The sequence below is a fragment of the Dipodomys merriami genome, unplaced genomic scaffold, assembly GCF_024711535.1.
Source record: "Dipodomys merriami isolate MVZ:Mamm:240054 unplaced genomic scaffold, mDipMer1.0.p SCAF_31, whole genome shotgun sequence".
Lineage (NCBI taxonomy): Eukaryota > Metazoa > Chordata > Mammalia > Rodentia > Heteromyidae > Dipodomys > Dipodomys merriami.
This window is the reverse complement of record NW_027204604.1, coordinates 18,581,754-18,593,999: the sequence shown is the minus strand read 5'-3', so window position 1 is coordinate 18,593,999 and position 12,246 is coordinate 18,581,754. Positions and strand designations below refer to the sequence as shown.

Genomic DNA, 12,246 nt, shown 5'->3' with positions numbered 1-12,246 from the left:
GTCACCAGATCTAGCCAAGTAGTTACCAGAACATGATCTGCACCACAACCATGTCTACCTCTTTTTGATGTTGCTTTGCCCTTGGAAAAGTTTCCACTGTGGTACACAGGCTTTGTGTTTGTCAGAGAACGGCACTCAGACTTTCACTAGCTAAAATAATAAGAGTTTGGAAGAGTTACAAATTGCCAGTTAAGGTCCTTCAGATAAAGGCACCAATGACAACAATAGCACATGTCTGTTACTACTTGGGAAAAACTGGGAAGGGTGCCTCACAGCTGGCATTCCACGTCTGTGGCTCTGAACCTATGGGTGAAGATAACCATGGGTTAAAATACCGAGTCTCTACTCAACACGCATTCTTTTTGGTCATTCTTCCCTACACAACACAGTATAACAACTACGTACAGAGCATCAGGTGTTACAAGCAATTGAGATAGGATTTCAAGTATGTGCAAGAGAACTGGGCATGTAGTTCAATGGTAGATCACTTGCATAGCATGCATGAGATCTTGGTTCCATCCCAAACAAAGCAAACATTGAAATGAAAAGATAAAACACAGAGGAGAATGTTTCTAAAATCTATACAAATACAAACTCAAATACCATGTCATTTTATCTAATGGATTGAGCATCTACAGCTGTGGGTATCCCGGGGTCCTTGAAACAACCAATCCTCTGCGGATACTGTAAGACGGCAGGGTAAGCATGCATGCATGTGTGTATGCGTGCATGGTATATGTATGTAGGTATATGTGCTTCTCTTCTTCTTTTTGAATTCCAAAGAGTTCTTTTCTGCATCCTGCCTGACATCAAGAAAGAAACAGGCTGGCACTGGCAATCAGATCAGCATGTGGGGTATAGCACTACACCTGTTTGTTTCAGTCATTCATCATTCATTCAATAAACATGCATTGGGTGCCATCTATGTGTCAGATACAAAGACGCATGTTCAGTTTACAAAGTAGTGGTCAGGAGCTGGAGGAATCAGAAGCAAGAGGAGCAAGGGGCACTGAGATTCAAGTTCTCTATATCTGTACAGAGTAAGTTGATAGGTCTAAAGGAAGAAAAGGGACACAGACTAGAGCTTCACCTTGGCTCACAGTCCAAGTACAACTACTTCTCCAGGGGCTTTAAAGGTTAACTTTCCCTTCTTAACCTTTCCCACATTGCTACAGTAGCCAGAATTGTCCCACCCCCCTAACCCCACCCTGTCCTTCCCTTGGGTCCTCTCCCCTCCAATCCTCTTCTCTTCTGTCCTCTTCTTGTTTTTGTTTTTGTTTGTTTTTTTCCTTCTCATTTAAAAGATAGGGGTTCTGGCTATACTGCCCAGGCTCAAGCACACTTCTGCTTTACCATCTTGAAGATTGGGGGGCTTGGGAGCTTCACATCTGACAGATGAATATAAAATACTACAGTTATCGTAAGAAAGTCTATAGACTTGGGAACTAGAAATTCCTAGATTAGATAGACCTATAGATCTCCCAGCCACCAGCTATTTAAACAGTTTTGGTTTCCTTACCTGTAAAAGAAGATAATAATTCCTGTCTCAAGCTACTGTAATTAAGTAATGCATGTATTAATTAAATAATACATCTTCATCTCATCAATTTCCCTAATTATTTGACCTAAAGGTATCTTTTGTGTGTTCATGGAGACTTCTCCTAATATATCAAACTATGTTAACTCTGTCATCAGAGGGTTTAAAAAGTGTTCTACCTAGCACTAGCCTTGAACTGAAGAGCTGAGGGACAGCGCCCAGGCCCAGAGTTCAGGCCCCACGACCGGCCCCAAAAAATAAAAAATAAAAAGTGTTCTACCTGTCTGCATCTGCTATTACAATAATTGCCACCTTGATATTTGTTTTCTGAAATGTCATCATTTCAATTCTAAACAATAAAAGTCAGGTAACAGTATGCATACGTAATTATTGAAAAACACCTAGGCTGGGCTGGGCAGTAGCTCCATGGTCAGAGCTTGCCTACCACACACAAGGTCCCCGGGCTCCACACCTAGCACCAGACAACAAACAAACAAATAAATGTGTCTGCATGAACAATGATGAAAATGTTCACTCGGAACGTATTTTCACAGAAAACTTTCATCAGCAGATAATTTTAACAATAGATGACAACATAGTATAAATGCTATTTTTTTAAGGAAAAATTAAGTAATCAAGCAAACAGCACTCTGAAAGTATTATATAACAGTACCTACCTGCTTTTTTGAGATATTTCTTCCAATTTCTTGGCTAATGTACAGCACTCTTCCTTTAACTTTGTCAAAAATGTATTCTGGGAGGTCAGCAAGGAATACTGTTCATTTTCTAGAAATAACAATAAACCCACCAACATAAGACTTTTAAGGTTTTATTTGTGCAGTGTCCCCATATCCGCATATGATCACAACATATTTCTTGGAAGCTACTAGATTGCTTTCACTGTCCTAAGTTAAAGGACGTGTCATCTGGCAAGACAGTGTTTCTTGTGAGACATTTCTTTCATAATAAAATTATACACCATCAACATTTTTATCATATCAGCTTGTGTAACATTTTAGCATGTTCATAAATTGTCAAATACCTCAAGTGAAGTCATAGATGCTTATATCTTTGTAATATGCAAGATATTATATTTTATTTTGACAATTTTACTATAAACAGTGTCAAAATTCTCACAACCAGATAATTCTGAACTAAAATCATCAAGGAATTCTCTTTGGGGCTGTAACTCATGCTTTATGTTTTGCATTTGCACAAAATTTTCCACCACCCCTCCTTGATTTTTGCATATGTTCTCCAATTATGAAGGTGAAATACATGATCTTACACTGGACTTTACTGTCAATACTGTCATTGCCAATACAATGAATAGTTGTTCAAAGAAACTGAAAAGTTTAATTGTGTGTACACACAATAAAAGGAAGTGTTCTTGAGGGAATTTTAGCAACTGAAAACTCTTATCTACTCTCAGATTCTGCCAACAAACCTGGGGTCACTAGGATTCTGCTGGCAGTTGGGGCAAATGATCACTTAACCTTTAATTTCCCTTTTGTGACTTTTAGTGGAAAAACTGCTCCTAAAATCGGGTGCCTTTTCATTTCTTCTGGCCAAATGCTATGAAAAGAAATTCTCCACTGCAAGGGCCGAAGGGAATTGTGCAAGTCATTATATCATCTGCTTTTTTAAAAAAATGAGTAAATAGATTATTTAATAAGATTTATGGTAGTGATTTTTCACCTATGGGAGAAGAAATATTATTTAATATATCAATGAATATAATCTACATTATATCTTGTGAAAATTACCTCTGAGTAATTACTCTCTTTCAATTTTAGCTAATTGATTGGCAAAAAGCATATAACATAGAAAGCAAAATAAATCGAGACACTTAAATTAAGCAACATCTTTCTGGAAGAGGCAGGATCAATTAAACTTTGTTTTAATAGTATACAGCATAGAAAATGTGGCGTGGAATTATAATGACTGACACTGTCTTGTTTTGACTAACACTGTCTGTGAACACACAACTCAAAAGTGAAAGGAACTACAGAATGCTCCGACTGAACAAATCAAACTGCCTATTTTCAAAGTGCATTTTACTTTCAAATTAAAGGTAAAGAGTTACTGGCCAATTCAGTCTGCAGAACATTGCCAACGTGATGAAAGATGGCAATTTTTCGCCAAGCTGCCAGCTGTGGTCAGTGCCTTGTATTAGTGAATTTTAACAGCAGTTGTGAGAACTTGAAGAATGCAAAGGATTAAACATCACTCGAGATTGGATTGGGGGAGGTGGGGAAATCATACAAATGCTAAAAATGTTCGAAGCTGCAAAGATTAAATAAAGGAACATATCAATTTGGAGCCACTGAATTACATCCAGCTGCGACAGTGAATTAAGAACCGATTAATGGCTAAAGCTTTTCTCCAGTTTGGATGCTGAAGCAAACTCATTAGGCTTTTAGAGTAGCTATAATGTGTGTACTGTGGGAACTGTTCAGTGCTATTCAGGAGACTCTAACTGTAAGCTCAGAGCATTTCCCGCAGAGCTTCTGATGCTATTTTCTTTATATAACATGTGTGCCTGAAAACCAAGCCAAAAACAAGCCCTTTGTTTTTCTACTTTGTTGTGGTCTCTCTCAGCTTTACGTTTCTTGAACACAGGTAAATAAACTCATAATCCAGATGGTGCAACAGATGTGTGAGCAGCACTCTGAAATCAACAGACAGTGGGCAATACTTTCCATTTTCTCTTTTAAACGCTAACTAATATGTAATTCGGAATCTCCGGTGTAGTTAGCATCTGCTCCCTTCGGCCAGCCAAAGGTTACAGGTGTTCCTGATGTCATTTCACAGTAAGGCGTGGGCCTGGCTGGTAAGCAAGTGCCCAGGCTCTAATCTCTCCCTACCACCCACCAGTTTTGTCGTGCTGGGTCTCCATTTGCTGTATCTTCTGTGTCAGCTCCTGTTCTCGCTGCTGAGCCTGAAGGGCTTGGGCCTTTGCTTCGTTACTAAAGCTCTGCTGAATGCTATCTTTTTCCAGTCTGCAAAACAGAGAGAAGACACAGAAATGGGATCTGCAGGTGCCCGGACCTCCGCACTTCCCTGCAGATCACAGAGTGGACAGGCAGTGAATTGTTAAACATAAGAAGACTGTCTCTCCACAGCACTCCCAACCCCAGAAGGCAGAAAATCAAAGGCTTCCTCATGCAAGGTGAGATGCATGGCAGACTGACTAAAGCTCTAAAAAAAAAAAATCATGACAATTCAACACTGAATTCTATAATCTTTAAGCACACACACACACACACACACACACACACACACACTTTTGCTGTAACATTCTTACTGTTTTGCACTAACAATCAGTCTTGTTTGCACTAACAAATCAATCTTCAGAGTGGTCAATATTTCCTAAAGATTATTCCAAAAATAACGTAACTCAATTCTTAAGGAAAACTGAGATTCCTAAAACTAGACGACTCTAAAATGGAATCTCAACTGCCACGCGGGGAGACCCTCTCTAGAGGCCAGCAAGCAGTTGTGCAGCACAGCGCATGTATGAAGATGCAAACCAAAAGATGCCCATAGCACTTCCTGGTAAAATCTCTCTTCAGATTGTGTTAACTGATCTGGCAGGGTAAGAAGCTTAACAGGCAGAGACAGCGTCCCATTCCACCATGGTACGACATCCTCCTAGCCCACAAGGCTGTATCTCAGCCCCGTGGTTCCTAAAGGGAGAAAGGCCACCAGCGACCACCTGCCACATCGGTTCTTCAAGCTCTAAGAATGAGAAAGTGATAGGAGGCTTTCCTTCAATTAAGGGACTTAGTTATTTCTAACGCCTGATCTCCTTGTGGGCATTTCTCAACCACGCTGCTTTAGTTTACTAATTGAGATATTTACTGCCTTGCCTTTGCCAAACTAAAAATAAACAATTCCATAAAGCTATCACTACCAGTCTATGTACCGCTGTGGAACTTCAATTCACTGGCTTCTAATTATAAAGCAACATAAGGAAAGCCTGTATTGAAATTGGTCAATGCATGTGGTAATGTTGTAGTGTAAAATTCCAGAATGAAAATACACCCACACCTCACTCAAATGGAATCATCAGGGGTCCATGCTAAATGTGAAATAAGGTCCCTTCTGGTACTTCTAACAACAACACCCCCTGGAAGCAGTCCAAGGTCTTGTCTCACACTCGGTTCCAAAGTAGTATATTGCAACAAACGGATAGTCAGACAAGGCTACTTTCTGCCTTCCCCACCACACCACAGATTTTCTGGCTGGAGACCACTGCACATGTTTCCTCTTCTTGCTGGGGTGTCCTCACCCACCGATCCAGCCTCGGCATATGCATGGCATTCCTTTAGGGCCTTCCTCGCCTCTTCCTCCAGCATGACTACCTTCCCTCAGTAACCTCACTATCTGTTGGGACATCCTACAAAGACATCTATCACACTTTGGCTGTTGGTTTACATGGCTGTATCCTGCTGTCACCGTGGTCTTTCTATCTGGAGCCCACATCGGTCCATGGCACACAGGCAGTGGGCAGTGACAGTGTGATGATTAGATGTTCTTATACCCTTTCCACCGTGGGGGAGGAAGGGCGCAGACTAAGTGAGCCTGGAACAATCTGCACAGGACTTAGGTGATGGGGGTAAAAAATTTTCACACACTTCACTTGAGTGCTTGCACAAGATGGCTCTTGGGAGGGCGGAGGGGAGGCACTAACAGCTGGAGATGCTGCTGCTGAAGGAAGCGACTTTAAAGGACCTCTGTGCATGCTTCACAGGTAGCCAGGCCCCAGTTGGGGCTATGGCCAGAGCATACGGGCAGGGAGGACAGGAGGGGCTCTGAGACCCCTAACCACTGGTAGCCATAAAATTCACTCTCCAAAAGCCCAGTATACATTGGAAAGGGAAAATGGGTATTTTATTAATAATTATGCCAAAATCATAGTCATACCTAAGACTATCTGCTGCGAACGGGGCCTTACAGATCCCCAGAGTAAAGAGCCGCCAGTCTCATGGAGACACTCTGATTAACCAGGTTACAGATCCCCAGTGTAAAGGGCCATCAGCGTCTGAGACACTCTGACTGACCAGGAAAGAAGAACCACTTATAAAATGATCCACTCATAGGCTGCATAATGAATGTCTTAGATGCAAATGTAAAATCAAACCTACTTACTTAGAAAAGCCTATTTTTTTTTTTTTGGTCCCGTTGTTGGAACTGAACTCTGGGCCTGGGTGCTGTCCCTCAGCTCTTCAGCTCAAGGCTAGCACTCTACCACTTGAGCCACTGCGCCACTTTCAGCTTTTTTCTTTTTGCTTATGTGGTGCTGAGGAATGGAACCCAGGGCCTCATGCACACAAGGCAAGCGCTCTGCCACTGAGCCACCTTCCCAGCCCCAAAAGCCTATTTTATAATGCTCTAAAGGTGAGGTGATAATAGATTGAAAGAATTAGAGGCCAGAGGTTCACACCTGTGATCCTAGCTACTCAGGAGCTTCCACCTGAAGGATCAAGGTCAAAGCCAACCTGGACAGGAAAGTCCTCAGGATTCCATCTCCAATTAACCAGCAAAAAGCTAGGCTGGAGGCATGACTGAGTGGTAGTACTCCAACCATGAGTGCGCAAGCTGTGTGAGCGTGGGAAGCCCAGAGTTCAAGCCCCAGAACAAAAACAAAAGCCAAGCAACCAAAAAAAAGTAGGTATCCATGGAAAGAATCCAAAGCAATCGATTAAGTATTCACTGTGACACTCTTACGTAAAAACACCATATTAGGCACTGGGTTAAATAAAAATAAATAAAGCATAATCCTTGCTCCTAGTAGTGAGTTCAAAATGGATAAACAAACAAACAGACCAAAAAAAGATGGGAAAATAGTTCACAAGAAAGGTATAAGAGGAAAAACTACCAAAGTGTAGAAGAATAAGAGGCCAGCTGAGATGGGAGCCTAGAGAAGGTAGTAAGGCCAGTCTACCATGACTGGTTTACATCTAGTTCTCAGTCGTCACCATTGATGATCGCATCTGACCAAGCTCCTAGTTAGTTCTATTTTACAAATTAGAATAAAAGCAATGGAGGTAGAGAGGAATACTGGGTAGTTATTAAAATGGGCTGAAGGTCACAAACAAGCTAAAAGTCCATCACCTATGGAGAAAGAGACTGTGTTACAGTCTTACAAGACAGTAATAACACTCCAGCAACAGAGGAACAAGTAAGTGCTACCTAAGACACGTGTATTATGTCTGAGTAACGGCACAAGTATGACTTGTTGGACAGATTTTTCAAGTTCACTTTTAATTTTGTAGCTAGATTAAGGATTAAAGAGTTTCTGATGATCCTCAAGTTTAACAACAGTCCTGACGCCTCCAATCTGAGTTAATGGCAGTGTGGGTGACCAGGCACTCCACCATCTACCTTGTCTCCACTCACCTCTTTCCAGAGGTCTGAAGTGCTGCTGGTACTCAAACTACCTTATAAAGTATCATACATATCATTTTGACATTAATATATCTGTGCAGCAAACAAAACTTACAAGAAGGTGCTGGGGTATAGCTTAGTGGTAAAGTGTTTGCCTAAAATGTACAAGGATCTGGGTTCCCTCTCTAGCACTACAAAGTAAGTAAGTAAACCTTTATGAGATCTATAATAAACCAGCTGAAAAATATTCTTGAAGTAATAGAGAGAAAGCTGTTAGGATTTCAGACGTATGATAACATGATGTCCATTTGTCCCAATGCTGGGTGATACTAGCTTTGATCTCTTGGTTGACATCACCAGCATACTAAGAAGTGTTTAGTAACAAGACTCAGGGTTTGGGGTGGGGGCAGATAATCCCTCATTTGTAGTGCTAAGGATAGATATTTCCATCTCAATTTTAAAAAATTATCTTTCAGTAGTTGTACACAGGAGTTTCAGTTCAACAAATGAGCTTGTAAGTACAATGCATCTTGGTCAGTGTCCCTCCTTGCATCATTCTCCTGTTTTAAACCATCAAAGTGACGTCACTGAACATCAGGTTGGGAAGAAAAAGGCACTATCAGCGGGAGAGATTGACTGTGACAGCCCCAGTACACTGGAGTCACCTGAGCTCTCCTAGGCTTACCCCTTTTAACTGACAGGTAATACATCGGAAGACACTGACACTATACAAACATCTTATTCCACTATTACCTACTGGTCTTACATCTAAGATGATTCACAATTCTCTCTCTACCTACATTAGTTAACATTGTCCTGTATGAAAGAACTTTACTTTCTTATTTTATAATTTACTATTATCAGTACAGAATTCTGCATTCTTTGGTTTAATGATCAGTAGGGTTTGTTTGTTTTATGGTTGTGTGTGTGTGTGTGTGTGTGTGTGTGTGCGCGCGTGCGCGTGTGAGTGAGCACACATGTGCGCATGCACACCAGTCTTGGGGCTGAACTTGGGGCTAGCACTGTCCTTGAGCTAATGTGCTCAGGGCTAGTGCTTTACCACTTTTGGCACATTGCCACTTCTGGCTTTTTAAAGTAGTTAATTGATAAGAGCTTCAAGAACTTTTCTGTCCCAGCTGGCTTTGAACCTTGATCCTCAAATCTCAGACTCCTGAGTAGCTAGGATTATAGGCATGAGCCACTGATGCTCAGAAGTAGGAAAAATTTTAAGTTCAACTCATCTTGTAATCAGCAAGCTCCAACACGGAACCCTGCAAGCTGACTCCTGTGGCGTCTCCTGTGCACTTTGTGGCTCTCTACCCCAAGATGCATCAATCTTGGACTCAGCATTTGTCCAAAAAGCTCTCTGTGCATTTTTTTTTTAGAAATCAGTAATAGTTTATGATCATTGCTATTGTGAAGCTGCTGTTTCTAGGTCATTTTAAGAATATAATAGTCAGGTGCTTTGGCTCACACCTGTATTCCTAGCTACTCAGGAGGCTGAGATCTGAAGACTACAGCTTGAATCCAGCCCAAGCAAAAAAGCCTCTGGAACTAAGGCTCAAGTGGTAAAGCACTAGTCTTGAGCAATAAAGCTCAGGGAAAGTGCCTGGGCCCTGAGTTCAAGTCCCAGGACCAGAACGAAAGAACGAAAGAATGAAAGAAAGAAAGAAAGAAAGAAAGAGAGAGAGAGAGAGAGAGAGAGAGAGAGAGAGAGAGAGAGAGAGAGAGAGGGAGAGAGAGAGAAAGGGAGGGAGAGAATAAGGGAGGGAGAGAAAGAGAGAGCGAGGGAGAGAGTAAGGGAGGGAGAGAAAGAGAGGGAGGGAGAGGTAAGGGAGGGAGAGAAAGAGAGAGGGAGGGAGAGAAAGAGAGAGGAAGGAAGGATGGAAGGAAGGAAGGAAGGACGGACGGACAGACGGATGGACGGACGGAAAGAAGGAAGGAAGGAAGGAAGGAAGGAAGGAAGGAAGGAAGGAAGGAAGGAAGGAAGGAAGGCAGGCATAAATAGGAATACAACTAAGAACACAAATATAAACCTTATATATAGACATGTACATTCATACTAATACTTTCCATTATAATCCAACAACATAGAGAATTATGGAAATTGTAATTTTCTTTTTCAATAGTGAGAAACTTGACTCCTATTCTCTTTACCATGTTTACTTAAACTTGGAAGTTGCAAAAAGTTTCAAAATTGCCAATCTACAGAAGGCAAATCTACCAGTAACTAGAATTAAATTTTTATAGTTTTGTTTTGCTTCATTCTTTTTACAATGCACACATACTATTTGTAGTTGATTGTTTTTATTTTAGGAAAATGGTCTTGAAAGATGGTTGAGAATAGGTAGCTCACATAGCTAGATGTCAGAGAATGTCATATGTCGACTTATTATCTCTATGACTATGGACAAGCAAATTTTTCCTTTTAATCAGGTTCTTTATTTAAATAAAGCAAAAAAAATCTTAAAGGCTAGATCACTTTACTAAACCGCAATTTATTAATGTTTACCATAAGTGAACCATTTTCCATATGTTCTTTTATTTGCCCTCCTACTAACCTTTTAAGGTGGGTTGTCATGTTAGTGTAAATGAGGAAAGATTGAAAGAGACTGTACAATCTATACAAGTTCCCAAGTTATCAAAGGTGTAGCCAGGAAACCCTGACTCTCTGACTGAAGTCCACACACTGAACCATTTGCTTTAGTCTCTGACTTCCAAGATATGCAGACAAGTGAGAGAGGGTTAGAAGCTAAGCGTTCACTTATCCACAGCATCCGGCCAGAAAGCCAGATCCCAATCTAGTCGTCTTTGTCTGCCATTTGGCCCATGTGCTACTGGATCACTTCTTCCTGTAATGACACCATCAGTTAGTTGTATCCTCTTCGAAGAAATGGATAAACTTTGCAAGAACGTTGAAAGGAGATGTTGTCCAGAGACTCTCAGGAAAGATGGGGTATATTCATTTATCTAGAATGAAAATGCCTGGAGAACCTGGATCTTGAACCCAAGAACCTGGAACAGCAACTGCCATGCAAAAGTGCAGTCAATAAATATCTGATTAATAAATAAACGAACAAACTGATAACTGTTAAGAGACAGAGACATGGTAATATGTACCTCATAGGTGCGGCTTCCTGTCTCAAGGCTAAAAGAGAAAATTCCTACTTTAGCCAAGAATTTCATTTAGTTAGTTATTACTGAAAATAACAGTACAAAAACAATCGGTTGCATTAGTGGACAGCATGATGTCTTTCATATTGAGAAGGATCCAATATCCAGGGATTGTTTGCTGCTAGTGGGGACTAGGTTCTCATCGTTGAGCCAATGCAGACCCCTGGGAAGGAACAGGCAGGAAAAGGAGTCAGGTTCTATAACCCCTACTTCCTCAAGACTGAAAAGAACAAACAAAACTAAAAAGCCTCAATGGCATCATTCAGATTTCCTAGAGGCAATTACTTCTATTTTCTTCACTGCAAACTATGTCAGGACGTTAAGTGCTATGTTGAAATCCAAGTTCTCAGCTCCCAGCATGAGTCATGTCTAGGAGAGAAAACAGAAAGTAAAAGGAGGTCGACTTCTTTCAAAGGAATGTACAGGAAGGGTATGTGTGGATAGATATCTTCTGTTTTGATCACACCTGCTCAGCTCATATTTCCTTCAAGCCATTTGTCATGCCCAGCGGTATGAAATCCCAGGCCTCATCCAACTAGGGAAGTGCCCTGCACTGAGCTATGCCCCTAGACTACTCCCTACCATCCCTAATCCTTGACCAGTCTGTGCTTCCTGCTTTGCAAAGCACATTCAAATGCACTGACCTCTCTTGACTTCCAAACAAATCTAGGAGGCAGGGAGGTGCAGCAGACAGTCCTGTGTGGCACAGAAAGCATCACAAGCTCAGGGAATTAAGAGATTTGCTCAAAGCCACACAGTGAGTAAGTGGTAGAGCTGGAAGCAGACCTGTCTTCTCCCTCCAAGTCCAGTGTTCTTTTTATTCCACGGTACTGTTTCACATGAGGGGTTTGTTTAATCCAAAAGTGTAATGCTCATCCATTCAACAAATACTTAAGCCACTTCTGTGCCAACCATGAGAGTACAGAGATGTATCTTGTACACAAGCTACAGCCCATCCCCACACAGCTTATCATCCACTGAACTCAATAAAGAGGTTTCCAAACAAAAAGGCAACTATTAGAGTCTGGCAAATATTAAGTTAGGGTTCAATTCTTGCTGTCACGTAGGTGGATAGGACAGGAGTAAAGGAGTGGATGTGGACAGTGGGGTGTGTTTGGGGGCTCTCAGGAAGCTTAAAAATT

The 12,246-nt window shown here is 41.3% G+C and overlaps 1 protein-coding gene across 4 annotated transcripts in view; it reads right to left on the bottom strand.

The window, feature by feature from the left end:
• Sdccag8 (SHH signaling and ciliogenesis regulator SDCCAG8) overlaps nt 1-12,246 on the bottom strand; it is a 184,476-nt gene that overhangs the window by 64,983 nt on the left and 107,247 nt on the right. For 3 of the 4 annotated variants that reach the window (XM_070041917.1, XM_070041918.1, XM_070041919.1), the window contains exons 14-15: nt 4,412-4,539; nt 2,215-2,323 (exon numbers count right to left, since the gene is read on the bottom strand). The exons of the other annotated variant lie outside the window; for it this stretch is intronic. In XM_070041917.1, coding sequence (XP_069898018.1) covers nt 2,215-2,323; nt 4,412-4,539 — 237 coding nt within the window. The remainder of the gene's footprint in view (nt 1-2,214; nt 2,324-4,411; nt 4,540-12,246) is intronic. 4 annotated transcript variants of the gene reach the window in all.